Source organism: Pristis pectinata, chromosome 3 (genome assembly GCF_009764475.1).
Source record: "Pristis pectinata isolate sPriPec2 chromosome 3, sPriPec2.1.pri, whole genome shotgun sequence".
Classification (NCBI taxonomy): domain Eukaryota; kingdom Metazoa; phylum Chordata; class Chondrichthyes; order Rhinopristiformes; family Pristidae; genus Pristis; species Pristis pectinata.
Window position 1 is genome coordinate 142,693,929 of NC_067407.1, and position 21,133 is coordinate 142,715,061.

General features: G+C 47.2%; 1 protein-coding gene across 2 annotated transcripts in view; it reads right to left on the minus strand.

Annotated features, from left to right (window-relative positions):
• Positions 1 to 2,401: 2,401 nt before the first annotated feature.
• LOC127568682 (junctional adhesion molecule-like) overlaps positions 2,402 to 21,133 on the minus strand; it is a 35,060-nt gene continuing 16,328 nt past the window's right edge. The window contains exons 3-9 of one of the 2 annotated variants that reach the window (XM_052012711.1): positions 13,580 to 13,942; positions 8,613 to 8,957; positions 7,548 to 7,682; positions 7,307 to 7,380; positions 6,790 to 6,819; positions 6,657 to 6,699; positions 2,403 to 4,880 (exon numbers count right to left, since the gene is read on the minus strand). In XM_052012711.1, the coding sequence (XP_051868671.1) occupies positions 4,855 to 4,880; positions 6,657 to 6,699; positions 6,790 to 6,819; positions 7,307 to 7,380; positions 7,548 to 7,682; positions 8,613 to 8,957; positions 13,580 to 13,942 (1,016 nt within the window). In that variant the 3' untranslated portion in view covers positions 2,403 to 4,854. Of the gene's footprint in view, positions 4,881 to 6,656; positions 6,700 to 6,789; positions 6,820 to 7,306; positions 7,381 to 7,547; positions 7,683 to 8,612; positions 8,958 to 13,579; positions 13,943 to 21,133 lie in introns of both variants that reach the window. The other variant, XM_052012712.1, reaches the window with a different exon arrangement.

Genomic DNA, 21,133 nt, shown 5'->3' on the forward strand with positions numbered 1-21,133 from the left:
TCAATCCCTTTTGCACTTACTATATTGAGTAAACAAATGATTAACCCGATAGTTAAACATACAATACGAATATGGTTTCAGTTCCATAAATTCTTTGGATTGAATAACTTTAACTTATCAAGCCTCATTCAATCTAATTTTTTCTTTCAACCATCCAGAATCGACTCAGCTTTTTCTTTATGGAAAATGAAGGGAATAACATGTTTCCACGATTTATTCATTGATAACTGTTTCTTATCTTTTGAACAGTTGTCTAATAAATACAATTTGCCTAGATCACACTTTTTTCGATACTTACAAATTAGAAATTTTTTAAAAGTTACTATGCCTTCTTTTCCAACTCCATATAAAATTGAAATTACGGAAATACTTTTAGGTTTTTATCCCTATCAGAAGGGCTTGACAGCAATAATTTATGATCTAATTATGAAAATATGTCCAGAGACACTTGATAAAATGAAGAATTAATGGGAAAGAGAACTTCAGATACTTTTACCCACAGAGGCATGGACGAAAATTCTTCAATTAGTTAGTACATCTTGAACGTGTGCCAGACACTCTTTGATACAATTTAAGGTGGTTCACAGGACCCATATGTCAAAGGACAAGCTAGCCCGTTTTTATCAAGATATAAATCCTAGATGTGACAGATGTAAGTCGAAAGTGGCCTCCCTGACACATATGTTGTGGTCCTGCCCTCTATTGGAAAAAATTTGGAAGGACATTTTTAACATTATTTCATCTGTATTGAATACTGATTTACAACCTCACACAGTCACTGCAATTTTTGGGCTACCACTGATGGAATCTGGCCACTTATCTGCTGCTGCTTGTTGTATGATCGCCTTTGTCACATTAATGGCCAAGCGACCCATTTTGTTTAAATGGAAGGATCCAATACCTCCCACTACGTTTCAATGGTTTTCTCAAACTATATCACGTTTAAACTTAGAAAAAATTAGGAGTGGTGCTTTGGATTCTTCGCTTAAATTTGAGGAAGTTTGGAGCCCATTCATTCAATATTTTCATATGATATCGATCCCTTTTCAATAACTTTTGAACTTAGTGGAGCGGAGTTGACGACATAATAACGCTCTTTGTTCATCGAGAAAATCAGTCCAGTTCTTTTTCTTGGGTGAGTAAACGAGAAACAGTGATGCTCAACTCCATGGAACAGAAAACCCTACACTGGTGTTGAGGACAGGATGCGGAAGCCATACCGAGCAAAACTGAGGACTTTCCTCGAAACTAAGGTAAGATCAGCAAGTGCTGTAAATGATAAGAAGGTATATTGGGTTCTCGGTCTGTGACCAAACGTGGGAAGCATTTAACACCTATATAGACAAAGCAAAGCCGCTCTTCCAGGTTAGGGACATCACTGAAGTAACTGGAGAGATGAGGTATCTTTATTACTCAAATGTACATCGAAACACACAGTGAAATGCATCTTTTTGCATAGAGTGTCCTGGGGGCAGCCCGCAAGTGCCGCCACGCTTCTGGCGCCAACATAGCATGCCCACAACTTCCTAACCTGTACGTCTTTGGAATGTGGGAGCACCCAGAGGGAACCCATACACCCACAGGGAGAACGTACAAACTCCTTACAGACAGCGGCCGGAATTGAATCCAGGATTGCTGGCGCTGTAAAGCATTACATTAAGATAGAAGGAATGTTGGTGAGTCTATTAGTTCCCAAGCGGGCATGGCAAGGTAGTGGGCAAGATGTTTTCATGAGTGGGAGAATCTCAGATGATAGGTCTGAGATATAAGATTAGGGCGTGGACATTTAAAACTGAGGTGTTTAGGAACTTCTGGCAGAGGGTGGTGAACCTCTGTACCACGGAGGTTGCGGAGGCTGGATCACTGGGGTAGTTAAAGAGAAAGCAGAGACATTGTTGAAAGATCAGAGAATTGAGAGCTGTGGGGAACTGGCACAAAAGAGCAGATGAGGCCTGGGGTAGATCATCCGTGATCATTTGAGTAGTGGGGCAGTTTGAGGAGCAGAGTGGCCTCCTCCTATTGCCTTATGTTGGGTCCTACACATTACCTGAAGGGAGAGTCAATATCCTCAAAAGCAAGTCAGCTCAGAATCAGAGTCAAGAGTGAATCTGAAACTAGTCGTCCCAAATTGGAACAAGCTCAGATGGGACCTGCTCCTTCCTAGGAAGCCTCAAGCTTGGAAACTTGTCTTCACCTCAGCTGTGGGTGTTCCGAGGTGACTGATGAGGCCACTTGTGGGATGTGCTGACTCTGCACACCTGCGGCAGGAGGTGTTTCATGGCGATGTGGATGGGTAATTTGTGAAGTGAGGCACTCCTCCCACCAGATACTTGGGCTGTGCTCCTGGTGAACAGACTCAAGGCTCTCAATGCCATCTCCAATATTCCTTCTCATCACAGAGCAGATCACAATGGGCCAGCGTGACAAACGCCTTCTTCACCAGCCTGTCTACCTGATGCCACTTTCAGGGAAGAGACATTTCCATTGTTGGAGGTTTATTTAATGTTCTGTCCAGTTATCTTGTTTCTTTCAAAATTAGCACCGTCTCATCAATTTCAATACAGTCAGCATCACTTTTGATTTAACTGCTTTCCTTCTTGACAACACTCCGCATTAAGACTGAAGTAACACCTTTTGTTGAGCTTTTAATAATCTTTAAAACAATTCTCCATATCAGTGATGACATTAAGGTAGATAGATATTAGATATTTATTTATCGGTCACATGTACATCGAAACATACAGTGAAATGCGTCTTTTTGCGTTACTGATTTTGAATATGCTGGGGGCAGCCCGCAAGTGTCGCCACGCTTCCGGCACCAACATAGCACGCCCACAGCTCCTAACCTGTACGTCTTTGGAATGTGGGAGGAAACTGGAGCACCCGGAGGAATCTGACACATACACGGGGAGAACATACAACTGCCTTACAGACATGGGTGGGAATTGAACCCGGCTTGCTGGTGCTGTAGTAGTGTTATGCTAACCACTACACTACCATCCCATCCTCATGTGTTTAAGCATTCTATTTAAAACATCACATCATTAGGTAAAGTTCACAGAACACTCTGCATCACGGCCTCACCACAGTGACATGTGGCACTCAAACTCTGCAGGCTGTGGGACTGTCTGACTGTCTCCCTCACCGTGGGATCCCCTGGGGCCACCGCATTCCAGTTTCCCTGTGCCAGAAACCCATTCTAGGCCGCAATCCTTCACCATGTCATTGCTTCCTCTACAGCTGAGTCCCAGCTTAAGATTGACAAGCACTTTCCAAATTCCTGCCCTTTCAGAGGGACAAATGAAGCCTCCCAACATTCCCACCCGACAAAGCAATTTCAGGCAATAGGTCTCAGCCGTCCAACCCTGACCTACAGAATCTTGCATTGCTTCTGTGTTCCCTTTCAGATCGCTTGTTATTAATTTGCTGCTCCGACAGTTCTCTCCTTATCTTCCAAACTTGGCCTCACAGTTTAAGCTGCAAACTTCTTAAAGCTTTCAATTTCTACACCAAAGCAGCTAAATAGTTTAAACAGTCAATGCAATATTTTAAAGCAGAAAAATAAATTGAGGAATTTTAAACAATCATTGCAAAGTCTCTACATCTGATCATCTTTCCTGACTGATGATCTGACAGCTTCCCTGTGATGTCACTTGCCCTGCACTTTTTATGAATGGGGGATTGTTGTGGAGAAGGGTGAGGAGGGGGAACTTCAAAGGGCAGCAGAAGGTGTGGAGGTCCATGGATGGGTGGGCTGGTGGTGGGGTGGGATACAATCACAGGAAAGACCTTGGAGAGACCACCACAGACAGGCCCCCTGCGAGGTTATGAAGTACACAGTCAGGAGGTGTGCAAGTACCACAGGTTGTCAAGCTCACAGCAGCCTTGTGGCTGAGGAACCACATGAATAGGGAACCACACTGTGGTTTACAAATCACTGTCAGGAGGTCCACACACCCACTGGCTGTTGTGTGACGACATCACCCCTGAACAGTACAAAACTTCAGTCAGACTGCACTTGGAGCATTGTGTGCAGTTCTGGTCGCCCCGTTATTGGAAGGATGTGGAGGTGTTGGAGAGGGTGCAGAAGAGGTTCACCAGGATGCTGCCTGGATTAGTGGGTATGAGTTATAAGGAGAGGTTGGACAAACTTGAATTGTTCTCCCCAGAGTGTCGGAGGCTGAGGGGAGACCTGTTAGAGGTTCTTAAAATTATGAGAGGCACACTGTAGAAAGGGAAAATAGTCAGGGTCTCACCCCAGGGGAGAAACATCAAACACCAGAGGACATGCGTTTAAGGTTAGAGGGGGAATTTTAAAGGCATCGTGAGTGACAGGCTTTTTTTTTTTTACGCAGAGGGTGGTGGGTGCCTGGAATGGGTGACCGGGGTAGTAGTGAAAGCAGGCAGTTTGGTGGAGTTTAACAGGCTTTTAGACAGACCCATGAATATGAAGGGAATGGAGGGATGTGGATGATACACAGGAGGAGGACATTTAGTATAAATTGGCATTAAGATCAGCACAACATTGTGGGCCGAATGGCCTGTCCAGTGCTGTATTGTTCTATGTTCCACGTTCTAACAACTGGGATCTGATCACCTCTCACACCCCTGTTCTTGTCCCACCACACCCCACACCATCCCCACCCCCCCCGACCAATCAGGACATTAGGTATCTCCTGAGGCAAATCTCCCAAATGTTGTTCTGATAAAATTCTTTTTGTCTCACACATAAAATGAATCTAATCTCTGGGCCTTAAACTGTTACATGTCCGATGAGTCTGTCTGTGGAGAATTCCATCCAGGGTTCCTTCACCCAGCCGAGGCCACACCACACAGCCCGAGTCCCGCTGCGGTTCAGCTGTCAGATGTTTGTTTATGGCCTGAAACAAAATTACAACAGGCACAGTGGTGTGAAGTGAGCCAGTGAAGAACGGGAGAATTCAGATCAGTGTCAGATACTGCCCGAGAGGTTCCGCTGAGTGTCTGGGCCACGGAGAGGTCAGCTCTCAGGGCTGAGTGACCTCTGCTGATCCTGAGCCTGGATGTGTGTCCAGGGACAATGAACTAGTCAACACGGCTGGTCCTGACCACTGTGCCAGGCTGCTGCTGGATACAGGGGACTGAGGGCAGAAGCAGCCATGGATGGTGGGGCTCCATCAGTGACACTTAACGCTGGTGTTATGGCACTGGGCCCACACCTGGGGCCGTGAACACTTTGTGCAAAGGGGAGACAAAGTGGATAGGGAGAGCAGACCACTCGGCCCCTCCACTCTGTTCTGTCACTTGATCAGACGGTGACCTCTCTTAACTCCAATCACCCATCTCTGTCCAAAGCCGGCAAACGTCGAGCCGGCTCAGTTTGGGAATTTCCAGTTGTCTAGGGAGAGGGTTGCACATCCCCACTGCCACAGGACTGTCTCCGGAACAGCTGGGCTCCAGTGATGTTGCAGCCCCACGTTCTGGATTCCCCACCAGACCAACTGGCTTCTCTCAGTCCAGCAGAACGAACCACATTAACATTGGAAGCACTTCAGTTAGATCACACCTGGTTGCATCACAGCCTGGTATGGGAACTCCAATGTACCGGAACACAAGAGGCTACAGAGCGCAGTGGGACAGCCAGTTCCATCAAGGGGACAGCTCTCCCCACCATCGAGGACATCGACAAGAGGCGATGTCTCAGGAAGGAGACATCCATCACCAGGGACCCCCACCATCCGGGCCGTGCCCTCTTCTCGATGCTGCCATCGGGCAGGAGGTAAAGGAGCCCGAAGACCCCACACTTCAAGGTTCAACAACAGCTTCTTCCCCACTGCCACCAGGTTCTTGAACCCACCTGAAAACCCCAACACCACCTCGGACTGTGTTTCCCTCAACTTGCACTGGTGTCATTATGTTTATTTTGTTGTTTACCTTTGCGCAGGTGGAAGTTATGTATCGATGTTAATTTAAGTTGATGTTAAGTTACGTTTGTCCTGTCCGTGACGTACTGAGCTGCTGTTGCTGCAATAAATGAATCTTCACGGCACTTATGCCCTGGGTGTGTCTGCCCATGGCAGTAAACTTGAACTGAAGGATGGAAACCTCCACCTTCTGAACTGAAGGCACCACAATCCAATTGTGATAATTGCTGAGAAAATGTAGCCCTGCCTCATCTCGGCAGTAGTTCAAGTGGAGACTACACTGAGTGATTGCTCGGGGCGGGTGTCCTGTCCCTGAAATCATCGTGACCAGTCACTGGTGGGTCCAGGAGAGGACTTGGACGGCGAATGGGAGCTTTGCCTCGATCATTATCTTCCAACTGCACGGAACAGCTCTTGTTGGAAAAGTCAGGGACAATATTTGCTCAACCTTGAAACCAATGGGGGATAATGAATTACAAAATGAATTGTATTGTGTCGTTTGGATGCTCAGTCTGAGCAGGATTGCAAGGACATGTGTGTATGGCTGAGTGATCTGACTCAGTGAAAGGTGGGAATTCACACCCTGATCCAACCCATCGTCCAACTGAGCTCCCACTGACCCATTACCACACTGGGCTCATTGCCCACTGGTTGTTCCTGTCTGAAGGCTTCCCAACAATCTCACCACTTCTATAGCAGTTGACAACATCACATGGTTTAGCCACACCCTTGTCAGAGGTTACTGCAACGTACCTTGGAGATGACCGTAGGTGGACTGAGTGGGTTGTTGCAAAGCCTAGTAGAAAACACAGAAATGGTGGTAACAGCTGCTGGGCAACCCAGGCTCTGGGAAATGTTTCAGTGTTCTAAGTGTGACCTTTCTTACCATGTAGGTGGCGTTTGGATCTGCTGAAGTCTGCAATAGGACACAATCCAACAGTTACATTGGTCTGAACATTGTCAACACTGGTTTTAAGATGAGAGGGGGGGAAGTTTAAGTAGATGTGTGTGGAAGATTTTTTACACAGAGGGGGTGGGTGCCTGGAACGGGCTGCCAGGGCTGGTGGTGGATGCAGGTACTACAGCGGCATTTAAGAGGCATTTAGGCAGACGGATGATCACAGAGGGATATGGATTATGTGCAGGGATTAGGTTCATTTGGCTTCATGGTCGGCACAGACCCAGTGGGCCGAAGGGCCTGTCCCTGGGCTGTGCTGTCCTATGGGCTGTGTTCTATGTCCAGGGACACATACACCACATACAACTGCAAATCATAAAGACATTGCTGAAATATTCACTGATCTGCGGTGCCAGTGGGGAACATCCCTGGTGGAAGAAGCCAAGAACACACCACTGAAGCGATCTCAGCACCTCTACTTATGCGAGAAACAATCAGAACTCACCGGGATCTCCCTTGCCTTGGAAACATTTTCATAATCTGCTGCTGGTGTTTGGTCTTCAGCTGCTGCGGGTGGGGCTGTGAAATAGAGTATAAAGTCTCACTGACATTAGCCTCAGAGCTGAGAATCCTACAGTGTTGCCAACAGCACAATGACCAGCTCTTTGACAATCAGTCCCAGCCCTTTACAGTTTACTAACTGCACGCAACAACCGGATCAGACTGAATGCTTTAGGCACACATACGGGACTGGTGGCTTCCCAAAGCTCTGCGTCTGATGAGCAAAATGCCTCCAGTGACAGCGAGAACTGCCAGCACCACAGCCAGAACGAGGAAGGCGAGGTACGTCTTCACATCTTGGTATGTCTCTGTTTGATGAACTGAAAGGAAATCACATGATTGGGCAAAACATCTGGGAAACTCAGTGTCAGTGCAGAAGGAATCCATTCAGCCCATTTTCTGTGCTAGCTCTTTGAAAGTGGTGCCCACTGATCCCAACCCACTCATTCCCCAGGGTCCTGCGGAAAGTTCTTTTCAAGTATTTATCCAACTCCTGATGGAATGTTGCTGTGAAACCTGCTTCCACCAACTGACCCAATGGATCACTGAATAAAGCACAGCCCTCAGAGACGTCCTGTTCCTCCAACCTTCCCCAAACGTTCGATAGAATTGCATTTTAAGGAAGGAAGGGGAACTACAAGTAATCACAAGGCAGTTTGTTTACCCGGCCAATTACTGGAGTGTTTGCCAATGGACCTGATAAGCACTGATTTGGAAAGGTACAGATTAATCAGGGACAGTCAGCAAGGTTTGCTCTTGGGGTTTGTGTTGGGGCTCACTGTAACAGTACAGGAGGCCACAGAGAGGTCGGAGTGGGAGTGAGACAGGGAACTAAAATCGGAAGCCCAGGATCAGTCCTACAGACTGACAGCAGCTGCTGTGCAAAGTCATCACCCAATCTGAATTTGCTTTCTCCAGTGTAGAAGAGGCCACAATGTGAACACCGAGTGTGGGACACTGGATTAGAAGAGGTACAAGTGAATCACTGCTTCCCCTGGATGGTGGGAAGAGAAGTGAAAGGAAGGTGTTGAATGTTGCATTGGAGAGTGTGCAGAGGAGATTCACCAGGAAGCTTCACTGAAGTCCATGTAGACAACATCCACTGCCTGGCCCTCATCAATCACCTTCAGCACCTCCTCTAGTACTCAATCAAGTTTATAAGACACGACTTCCCCCACACAAAGACATGCTCACGATCTCTAATAAGTCTATGCAGTAACACGCTGGTGAATAAAACTCACAGTACTCACTGTTTACAATCAGCTGGGATCCGTTCCCACTGATGTCTCCCCACACTCTGCAGTAATAGACGGCAGAATCACTGGGCTCCACGTCTGTGACAGTCAGTACGAAGCTGCTATTGGAGGTGTCCCTGTAGGGCAGGAACCTCTCAGTGAAACCTGGTCCCCACTGTGGGCTGCCTCCTGCGTCGTGTGTTAAAACCCACTCCAAGTCCTGCCCGGGTAGTTTCCGGTACCAGTGGACATCGGTGTCTTGCAATCTGGCTCTGGTCATGGTGCACCATAACCGTGCCGTGTGACCCTCAGTGACATGCTCCAGGCTCGGCGACTGCATAAGGACAGGAACATCTGCACCTTAAAGGGAGAATATCAACAACTTAAAAACCGTCTTGAAGGGTTGCTGGAACGAGGCACTGTGCATGGGACCTGGGCTCCAACAGTGTAACTGAGGCGTATACGTGGTCAGAACAAGCCCTGCACACAGGGCTCCTCTGAAAGCCTTTGATAGGAGCCAAAGCTCTACCGTGGCCCTGTCAAAGCTGTCAAGGTCTCGCAACATTTCTGAAAGTCCCTACCAGTCAGAAATCGTTGGTAAATATCAACCTTGAAAATACAATTTTAAAATTTGAAAATATTTCTATAAATTAAGGAAAATGCTTAAAGCACAGTACATTAAGATAGCTTTATTTATGACATGGACATCGAACACAGTTAAATACATCTTTGTGTAGAGTGTTCTGGACGCAGCTCGCAAGTGTTGTCACACTTTCGGCGCAAACGTAGCATGCCCACAACTTCCTAACCCCTACGTCTTTGGAATGTGGGAGGAAACTGGAGCACCCGGAGGAAACCCACGCAGAAACGGGGAGAATGTACAAACTCCTTACAGACAGCGGCCGGAATTGAACCCGGCTCTCTGGAGCTGTAAAGCGTTACACTAACCGCTACACTACCGTATGGCCCTCGTTTTGATATAATTGATAACATTACAACAAATGTACATGATTTACTGAATTTTACTTACCTTATTCAAATCCAACATCTGGCACTAAGTCAGGGAGGAAGAGAAATTAATATTGGTGAAGAAATGTGGCCTGACAGGGTAATGTGGTTAAATCCAAAAAATCCCTAGAACCTGATGATCTTCAATGCAGAGTTTGAAAGAGGTGGCGATGGAGATAGTGGGTGCTATGCAAACATTCCCGAATTTCCACAGTGGTTCTTGCAGAATCGAGGGGAGCAAATGGGAAATGCAATTTAAGGAAGGAGGGAGAGAGAAAATGGTGAACTGCTGACATGTTGTACGGAAATGCTGGAACCTGTAATAAAGGAGGTGACATTTATAGAACAACAATATGACAGAGTAAAGTCAAAACAGATTTAAGAAAGTGAAATCATGTTTGAATAATTTAGGGGAGCTTGTTGAGCAGGTGTCTGGTAGAGTGAAAGAAGGAGAAGCAATGGATGTGGGTTATTTGGATTTTGTTTGCACAAGATCCCGGACTAGCTGAACATGCTCCAGCCTACATTGGTGGTTCAGCGGTGAGGAGGGTCAGCAGCTTTAAATTCCTGGGCGTTAACATATCGGATGCCCTGTCCTGGGTCCAGCACATTGATGTAACCACAAGGAAGGTACACCATTGTCTTTGCTTTCTCAGGAAGTGAAGGACGTTCGGCATGTTGAACACTCTGGCACACTTCCACAGATGTACTGTTGAAAGTGTCCTGACTGGTTGCATCACGGTCTGGTGCAGCAAGTAGAATGTGCAGGAATGTAAGAAACTGCAGAGAGTAGTGGACTCAGCCCAATACATCACGTGCACATCCCTCCCCACCATCGGGAGTATCTACAAGAGGTGTTGCCTCAAGAAGGCAACATCTTTCATCAAGGATCCCCAGCACCCGGGCTGTGCCATCTACTCACAGCTACCATCGGACAGGAGGTACAGAAGCCTGAAGTCCCAAACTACCAGGTTCAGGAACAGCTGCTTCCCTTCAACCATTCGTTTCCTGAACCAACCGGCACAACCCTAATCACTGCCTCAGTGCAGCAACTGTGACCACGTTGACAACCTTGCACTGTGGTGGACTTTGTTTTTGTTCTATTTGTGCTCTTTGTTGTCAAATGTGTATCATTTATGGTTTATGACTTTTTTGTGTGAATGTTGTGGATCTGATGCTCTGTGCCTGTGATGCTGCTGCAAGTAAGTTTTTCATTACACCGGTGCACACATGTTCTTGTGCATGTGACAATAAACTCAACTTTGACTTTGCCTTAAGGGTTGCTGAACAATGTTAGAGCTCATGAATTGGGAGCACGATATCACCATGGATTGAGAGTTGATAAGCCGACAGAAAACAGAGTGGAAGTGAACAGGCCCTCCTTGGGTTGACAGGCTGCAGCCAGTGAGGTTGCTGGGAGCTGTGCTTGGGACCCAGCTATTCATGGTCTATGTCAATGATTAGGCAGTGGGGGCCACATGGAACATTTCGAAGGTTGCTGACGACACAAAACTAAGCAGACAGGTGAATGATGCCACGGGGCTTCAAGGAGATGTGAACATGCTGAATGAGGGGACAACACGGCAGATGGAGGACAATGTGGTAAACTGATGGGAAAACAAGCTGTTGGAGGAACAGTGGGTCAGGCAGCATCTGTGGAGGGAAATGTTTCCGGTCAAGACCCTTCATCTGGACTGAGTGTGTAGCGGGGAGCTAGCCAGTAGAAAGAGGTGAAGGGAAGGGGTGGGGCTAGAGCTGGCAGGTGATTGGTGAATCCAGGTGAGAGGGGAGAACTGAAGTTGTCCACTTTAGTGGGAATAAAGTGAAATGCTGAGTATTTTTAACTGGGGAGCTACCGGGAACTGTTGATGTTGAAAGGCACCTGGGTGTCCTGGTGCACCAACTACTGAAAACTCACATGTAGATGCAGTTGAAAAGGCAAATGTATGTTGGTCATTACAGCTGGAGGATTTGAGTCTAAGACCAAAGATGATTTATTGCGTGTATATCAGCTCAATGAATTTCACCTTAAGGGCAGAGAATTTGGATTCACTGGGGATGGGCACATGTACTGGGAGGGTGCTCTGCAGAACAGATGATGCAACACTGGAGCCCTGTCACTGGGCCACAATCCAACGCACTGTGGCCCCTCACTAATGGGAGGTGAGCACTGATGTGTGAACTGATCGTCTGCTCTCTGTGTGAAGTTGGATTTTTGAAAATTGATTTGATCATGGAGTGTGTTATCAGAGTGGAGAAAACTAGAAACTTTGTTCTGTGTTCAGACTAAGTGCTGGGCCCTACTCGCAGGTGCTTGACTGAAAACCCAGGAGAGGAGAATTCCAGCTGGTCATGGTTCTGATCAACCATCTCCTCCTGCACATTTAAACCATGAAATATTGAATTGAACCTGGGTCGCTGGCACTGTGAAGTGTTACTCTAACTGCTACACTATCGTGCCTGCCCATGGAGGGCTTGAGTTATGAGGAAAGACGGGATAGGCTGAGTGTTTTCCCTGGAGTGAAGGAGGCTGAGGGATGACATTACAGAGGTTTATGAAATCATGATGGGCAGAGATAGTGGATGGTCACAATCTTTTCCCCAGGATAGGGGAGTCTGAAACTAGAGGGTGCAGGTTTAAAGTGAGAGGGGAGAGATTTGAAGGGGACCTGAGGGACATTTCTTTCACACAAAGGGTGGGAGTATATGGAATGAGTAGTCAGAGGAAGTTGTAGAAGCAGGTACAATTTAAAAACATTTCAAAGACGTTTGGACAGGTCCATGGATAGGAAGGGTTGAGAGGGACATGGGCCAAACACGGGGAAATGGGACTGGCTCAGGTCGGCACCTGGTCAGCATGTAGAGATGGGCCAAAAGGCCTGTTTCCGTGCTGTCTGTTTCCATGACCCTATAACCCTAAACAGGCTGCGGGTTGTGCATCTGTGCTCTGTCCTCCTGCAGTCTGTTCCCATCATTGTTTTCTAAAGTTGTGTCTTTTGTCATCTGCATTTGTTGGAAGTGTGTCCCTAATGCACCTCAGACAGATTGTTTGCTGTTCCTGTGCTGTGTGTTCTGTGTTCTGTGACCCGTTTTACCCACCCAGACTGGGTCAGGTCAAACTGAGAGAACAGCTGTCCACTGTCGGCAAGTAGGTAGCTTTCTCGGCTTTCACACAGTGGGCAGTTGTCAGCGACAGTTCATTAGGAAGGCAGTGGAACGTTGCAAACAGGATGGAGAATAAAAGTGGGGAATAAAGGCAGAAAATGCTGGAAACACTCAGCAGGTCAGGCAGCATCTGTAGAGAGAGACTGAGGTAACGGTTCAGATCCGAGACCCTCTGTCAGATTTGGGGAATAGACAGAAAAAGTTCACCCGAAGTTGCAGAGAGAGGCTTGGATCTGAGATGTTAAAACTCCAGTAATCCGGTACTGAGGGACCTACTGCTGTCGGACTGGCAGGTTTTCCAGAGTCTTGGAGGTTATTTTGTTAAACACACTTTTAATTAACTTTCTAAAGAAAGCTGTAAGAAAGCAACAGTCCAATTCATGCGGTCAGTGTTTAAGGGAGCACGGGAAAGCGAAGGGGAGGGTTTACAGGCAGTGCGGAAACCAGGGACCGGGACGGTGACGGGGAAGGTGACAAACATCACTGGTGAGCCGGGTGCAGAACCAGGGTCAGCGAGCGGATTATTGGGGCCTTCCAGAATGTTCTGTCATCTGTTGATATTTATCCATTGCCGGGACGTGGATGTCACTGGCAATGCCGACATTTCTTCTCCGTCCCTAATTACCCCTGAACTCGGTGGGTGGTGAAGTATCATCCACATTAAGTTTGGCCCACACTTTATTCTCCATTCTGCAGTATAAACTTCCTACAACAGCTGATTCTGTAAAACTGAAACACGGTATCACGGTTACTCGTGAGACGTTGATACCGAGACAGGATTGGAAATAGAACCAATATACAGTACTCACTGGTCACATTCAGCCGGGTTCCTTTTCCAAAGAGATGCCCCCAAATTCCACAGATGTAATCGGCAGAGTCCGTGGTCTTCACGTCGCTGATGGTCAGTGAGTAGCTGTTACTGGTGACATTCCGAGAAAGCTGAAATCGATCGGAGAAACCCGGTGACCTGTAAACACTGCCGTGATTGTAAAGACTAAGTACTATTCCTTCTTGATTTAGTTTACTGCGTGAGTTGTACCAGTGTACATCATATTTCTCTACAGTGTCTTGCACATCGCTGCTCTCCAGGACACACTGTATCAGCACCGTTTCACCTTCACGCACCTTCACATCTCCTGGCGACTGGATCAGGACTGTCGTTGCCTTCAGACCTGTGGGCAGTAAACAACTGAAGGTCAGAAGGGAGCAGGGCCCAGGGGATACAACAACAGAGCCAAACTGGTCTGGGTCAGAGTGAGACTGACCACGGGTGGTGACCAAACGGCAGGACGTGCTGATGGACAGAACAGTGTGTTGGAGACAGGCCTGAAGGACAAATGGGGGCTAGGGGGTCCAGAGAGTCATGGTTATACAGCACCGAGATGGACCCTTTGTCCCAAGTCGTCCAGGCTGAATCTGAGCCTGTCCCATTTGCCTGTGTTTGACCCATATCCCTCTAAAGCTTTCCTATCCAGATACATCTCAAAAAGTCTTTTAAACGTTGTAACTGTACCCACCTCTACCACTTCCTCTAGCAGCTCGTTCCACACACCCACCACCCTCTGTGTGAAAAACTTGTCCCTTGGGTCCCCTTTAAATCTTTCCCCTCTCACCTTAAACCTGTGCCCTCTGGTTTTAGACTCCCCTACCCTAGGGAAAGGACGGTGACCATCCGCCTTATCTATGCCCCTCATGATTTTATAAACTTGTACAAGGTTTTTTAACCCTCAGCTGCTTTCCTTCCGGAAAAAAGCACTCGCCAATCCAGTCTCTCCTTATAACTCAAGCCCAGTCATGGTAACATCCTCGTGAATCTTCTCTGTACCCTGTCCTGGTTAATCACATCCTTCCTACAGCTGGACAACCAGAACTGCACACAGTGCTCAGTGTGGTCTCACCAACATCTTACAACCTGATGTCCCTACTCTTGTACTCAATATCCTGACCGATGAAGGCAAGCGTGCCAAACGCCTTCTTCACCACCCTGTCTATCAGTGTCACCACTTCAGGGAGCAATGTACCTGTATCCCTAGGTCTCCCTGTTGTCCAGGGCCCAGCCATTTACTGTGTAAGTCCTTCCCTTCAGATGCTGGGTGGTGACTCCCAGCTGGCTTCTGACCTCAGGAAAACCCCAAAGCATTCTACAAGTATGTGAAGAGTAAGGGGATAAGATGTGAAAGAATAGGGCCTATCAAGTGTAGCAGTGGGAAAGTGTGTGTGGATCCGGAGGAAATAGCAGAGGTACTTCATGAATACTTTACTTCAGTATTCACTATGGAGAAGGATCTTGGTGATTGTAGTGATGACTTGCAGCAGACTGAAAAGCTTGAGCATTTAGATATTTGGAAAGAGGAGGTGCTGGAGCTTTTGGAAAGCATCAAGTTGTATAAGTCACTGGGACCACATGAGATGTATCCCAGGCTACTGTGGGAGGCGAGGGAGGAGTTTGCGGGGCCTCTGCCGATGATCTTTGCATCATCAATGGGGACGAGAGAGGTTCCAGAGGATTGCTGATGTTGTTCCCTTATTCAAAAAGGGGAGTAGTGATAGCCCGGGAAATTATAGACCGGTGCGTCTTGCCTCAGTGGTTGGTAAGCTGATAGAGAAGATCCCAAGAGGCAGGATTTATGAACATTTGGAGAGGTATAATATGATTAGGAATAGTCAGCATGGTTTTGTCAAGGGCAGGTCCTGCCTGATGGGGCTGATTGAATTTTTTGAGGATGTGACTAAACACATCAATGAAGGGAGAGCAGTAGATGTAGTGTATATGGATTTCAGCAAGGCATTTGATAAGGTACCCCATGCAAGGCTTATTGAGAAGGTGAGGAGACATGAGATCCAAGGGGACATTACATTGTGGATCCAGAACTGGCTGGCCCACAGAAGGCAAAGAGTTTGTTGAAGGGTTGTATTTTGCATGGAGGTCGGTGACCACTGGTGTACCTCAGGGATCTGTTCTGGGACCCTTACTCTTTGTGATTTTTATAAACGACCTGGATGAGGAAGTGGAGGGGTGGGTTAGTAAGTTTGCGAATGACACAACGGTTGAGGGTGTTGTGGATAGTATGGAGGTCTGTCAGAGGTTACAGAGGGATATAGATAGGATGCAGAGTTGGGCTGAGAAGCGGCAGATGCATTTCAACCCAGATAAGTGTGTAGTGGTTCATTTTGGTAGGTCAAATATGATGGCAGAATATAGTATTAATGGTAGGACTCGAGGCAGTGTGGAGGATCAGAGGGATCTTGGGGTCTGAGTCCATAGGATGCTCAAAGCAGCCGCACAGGTTGATTTTGTGGTTAAGGAGGTGTATGGTATATTGACCTTCATCGATCGTGGAATTGAATTTAGGAGCCGACAGGTAATGCTGCAGCTATATAGGACCCTGGTCAGACCCCCCTTGGTGTACTGTGCTCAGTTCTGGTCACCTCACTAGAGGAAGGATGTGGAATCCATAGAAAGGGTGCAGAGCAGATTTACAAGGATGCTGCCTGGAATGCGGAGCATGCCTTATGAAAGCAGGTTGAGGGAACTTGGCTTTTTCTCCTTGGAGCGACAGAGGATGAGGGGGGACCTGATAGAGGTGTATAAGATGATGAGAGGCATTGATCAGGTAGATAGTCAGGGACTTTTCCCCAGGGCTGAAATGATTGCCACAAGAGGACATAGCTTTAAGGTGCTGGGGAGTAGGTATAGGGGAGATGTCAGGGGTAAGTTTTTTACTCAGAGAGTGGTGAGTGTGTGGAATGCGCTGCCGGCAACGGTGGTGGAGGTTGATACGATAGGGTCTTTTAAGAGACTTTTCGATAGGTACATGGAGCCCTCTGCTATGGGTCTCTAAGGTAGGGACATGTTCAGCACAGCTTTGTGGGCCAGAGGGACTGAATTGTGCTGTAAGTTTTCTATGTTTCTATATGGGAAGGTCACCAGAATATGAAAAGCAGAGCAAGAGTCGCATATTCAGGCACTCAGTTCTGTTCATCTGAGAAGTAAGATCACAGCTGACCTCTGACCTCCATTCACTAACCCTCAGCCGGGATAGACCACAAGATTAAACTCTCAATGGTAGACAAACATCAGGGACTAACTGCGTCATGAGGGGACTCTCACCTTGGGAGTGGATGTGTTTTGCTCGGGAGCATCAGCTGCACTCAGTAGATTCAAGAGAAGTGTCAATGGAGTGTTACATTTCAAGCAGAACAAGAGATATGGGAAACCGAACACAGAACAGTACAGCACAGGAACAGGCCCTTCAGCCCACAATGTTGAGCCAAACCAATTCCATTCGTAATAAAATGCCCAACTAAACTGATCCCTTCTGCCGACACGATGTCCATGTCCTTCCATTTCCCCCACATCCATGGGCCTATCTAAGAGCTTCTTGAACACTCCTCTTGTATCTGCCTCCACCTCCACCACCACCCCAGGCAGCACATTCCAGGCAACCACCAGCCTCTGTGTAAAAAACTTGCCCCGCACATCTCCTTTGAACTTACCCCCTCTCGGCTTAAATGCATGCCTCTGGTATTAGGCATTTCAACCCTGGGGAAAGGATATTGGCCGTCTACTCTATCTCTGCCTCTCATAATCTTATAAACCTCTATCAGGTCTCCCCTCAGCCTCCATCGCTCCAGAGAAAGCAATCCAAATTTGTTCAACTTCTCCTCATAGCACATGCCCTCTAATCCAGGCAGCATCCTGGTGAACCTCTTCTACACCCTCTCCAAAGCCTCCACATACTTCCTATAATGGGATGACCAGAACTGAATGCAATACTCCAGATGCAGCCTAACCAGAGTTTTATAAAGGTGCAGCATAATTTCCTGACTCTTGAACTCAGTGGCTCGACTAGTGAAGACAACCATGCCATATACCTTCTTTACCACCCTGTCAACCTGTGTAGCCACTTTCAGGGCACTAAGAACTTGGACCCCAAGATCCCTCTGCTCATCAGCACTGTTAAGGGTCCTGCCATTAACAGCGCACTGTCTCTTTACATTGGATCTCCCAAGGTGCAACACTTCACATTTGGCCGGGTTGAACTTCATCTGCCATTTCTCTGCCCATATCTGCAACTGATCCACATCCCGCTGTATCCTTTGCCAGTCTTCTACACTATCCACAACACCACTAATCTTCATATCATCTGCAAACTTACTAACCCACCCATCTATGTTTTCATCCAGGCCATTTATATACATCACAAACAGCAGAGGTCCCAGTATGGATCCCTGAGGAACACCACTAGTCACAGCCCTCCAGCTAGAATAAATCCCCTTGACCACTACCCTCTGTCTCCTACAGGCAAACTAGTTCTGAATCCAAACAGCCAACTCACCATGGATCCCATGCATCTTAGTCTTCTGGATGAGCCTCCTGAGGGATGTAGATTGTTTACATGGCACTTGACAACACCCACAGCTCTACCTTCATCAATCACCCTCATCAAAAAACTCAACCAAGGTAGTAAGGCACAACTTACCCTGCACAAATCTATGCTGACGGTCTCTAATTAGGCTATGGTTTTCCAAATGCTCATAAATCCTATCTCTAAGAATCCTCTCCAGTAACTTCCCTCCCAATGATGTGAGACTCACCGGTCTATAGTTACCAGGATTATCCCTGTTTCCCTTCTTGAATAATGGAACAGGTTGCTGTGGGAGGCGAGGGAGGAGATTGCGGAACCTCTGACGATGATCTTTGTGTAGTCGATGGAGACGGGAGAGGTTCCAGAAGATTGGAGTGTTGCGGATGTTGTTCCCTTATTCAAGAAGGGGAGTAGGGATAGCCCAGGAAATTATAGACCGGTGAGTCTTAACCCAGTGGTTGGTAAGCTGATGGAGAAGATCATGAGAGGCAGGATTTATGAACATTTGGAGAGGTATAATATGATTAGGAATAGTCAGCATGGCTTTGTCAAGGGCAGGTCCTGCCTTACGAGCCTGATTGAATTTTTTGAGGATATGACTAAGCACATCGATGAAGGGAGAGCAGTAGATGTAGTGTATATAGATTTCAGCAAAGTGTTTGATAAGGTACCCCATGCAAGGCTTATGGAGAAGGTGAGGAGAAATGGGATCCAAGGGGACATTGCAGTGTGGATCCAGAACTGGCTGGCCCACAGAAGGCAAAGAGTGGTTGTTGAAGGGTCGTATTTGAGTGGAGGTCGGTGACCAGTGGTGTACCTCAGGGGTCTGTACTGGGACCCTTAATATTTGTGATTTTTATAAATGACCTAGATGAGGAAGTGGAGGGGTGGGTTAGTAAGTTTGCGGATGACACGAAGGTTGGGGGTGTAGTGGATAGTGAAGGGCTGTCAGAGGTTACAGAGGGACATGGGATGCAGAGTTGGGCTGAGAAGTGGCAGATGCAGTTCAACCCAGATAAGTGTGAAGTGGTTCATTTTGGTAGGTCAAATATGATGGCAGAATATAGTATTAATGGTAGGACTTTTGGCAGTGTGGAGGATCAGAGGGATCTTGGGGTCTGAGTCCATAGGATGCTCAAAGTGGTGGCGCAGGTCAATTCTGTGGTTAAGAAGGAATATGGTTTATTGTCCTTCATCGATCATGGAATCGAATTTAGGAGCCGTGAGTTATTGTTGCAGCTATATAGGACCCTGGTCAGACCCCACTTGGAGTATTGTGCTCAGTTCTGGTCTCCTCACTACAGGAAAGATGTGGAAGCCATAGAGAGGGTGCAGAGGAAATTTACAAGGATGCTGCCCGGAATGCAGAGCATGCCTTATGAAAGCAGTTGAGGGAACAGCCTTTTCTCCTTGGAGAGATGGAGGATGAGGTGGGACCTGATAGAGGTGTATAAGATGATGAGAGGTATTGATAGGGTAGATAGTCAGAGACTTTTGCCCAGGGCTGAATTGGTGGCCACAAGAGGACATAGGTTTAAGGTGCTGGGCAGTAGATATAGAGGCGATTTTGGGGTAAGTTTTTTTACTCAGAGAGTGGTGAGTGCACGGAATGGGCTGCCAGCAATGGTGGTGGAGGCAGATACAACAGGGTCTTTTAAGAGACTGTTGGATAGGTACATGGAGCTGAGAAAAATAGAGGGCTATGGGTAAACCTAGTAATATCTAGGGTAGGGACATGTTCGGCACAGCTTTGTGGGCCGAAGGGCCTAAATTGTGCTGTAATTGTTCTATGTTCTATTAGCTACTCGCCAGTCCTCCTGGACCTTGGCCTGTGACTAGAGAGGACATGAAGATATTGGTCAAGGCCCCAGCAACCTCATTTCTTGCCTCTATCAAAACTCTTGGGTATATCCCATTAGGCCCTGGGGACTTATCCATCTTAATGCCCATTAAGAGATCCAACACTACCTCCTCCTTTATCTCAAAATACCCTCGCATATTAGCGCGCTCCGCACTGATCTCCCCATCCTTCTCCTTGGTAAATACTGATGCAAAGTACTCATTAAGGACCTCACCCACATCCTCCACTTCCAAGCACATGGTCCCTCCTTTATCGAACTGGAAAGGCAGGACAGTAAGTGAGGGAACGGGCAGGAGGGCTGATGTCAGGGAATGTCGTATTAGGCAGATTCCTGATAACAGATGTGATGGGACAAATGGTTTGAAGTGTTTGTACTTTACTGCTCGGAGTATTATGGGCAAGAGTGATGAACTTAGAGCACGGATCAGCACGTGGAACTATGATGTTGTGGCCATTACAGAGACTTGGTTGAGGGAGGCACAGGAATGGGTGATCGATGTACCAGGGTTTCGAAGTTTTAGGAAGAATAGAGAGGGGGGTAAAAGAGGGGGAGGATTTGCAATACTAATTAGAGATAATATATCAGCTGCACTCTGGACACAGAGTCTATATGGGTAGAACTCAGGAACAGGAAGGGTGCAATCACTGTCTTGGTGGTGCACTATAGACCTCCCAATAGCCACCGGGACATTGAGGAATGGATATGCAAACAGATTAGGGAAATGTGTAAAAATTACAGGGTTGTGGTCATGGGAGACTTCATCTTCCCTGATATAAATTGGGACCATTTTAGTGCAAGAGGGTAAGATGAGGCAGAGTTTGTTAGGTGTATCCAGGAGGGGTTCCTAAATCAATATGTTGACAGTCCAACAAGAGGAGAGGCTATTCTGGACCTGGTTTTGGGTAATGAGCTTGGCCAGGTGACCCACCTGTCAGTAGGTGAGCAATTGGAGAACAGTGGCCACAGCTCATTAACTTTCAGGATAGCTATAGATAAGGATGGGTATGGGGCTAGCGGGAGGGTTTTAAATTGGAGCAGGGCTAATTATGAAGGCATAAGGCAGGAACTAGGTAGAGTAAACTGGGAACACCTTTTTGCTGGCAAGTCCACATCAAACATATAGAAAGTGTTT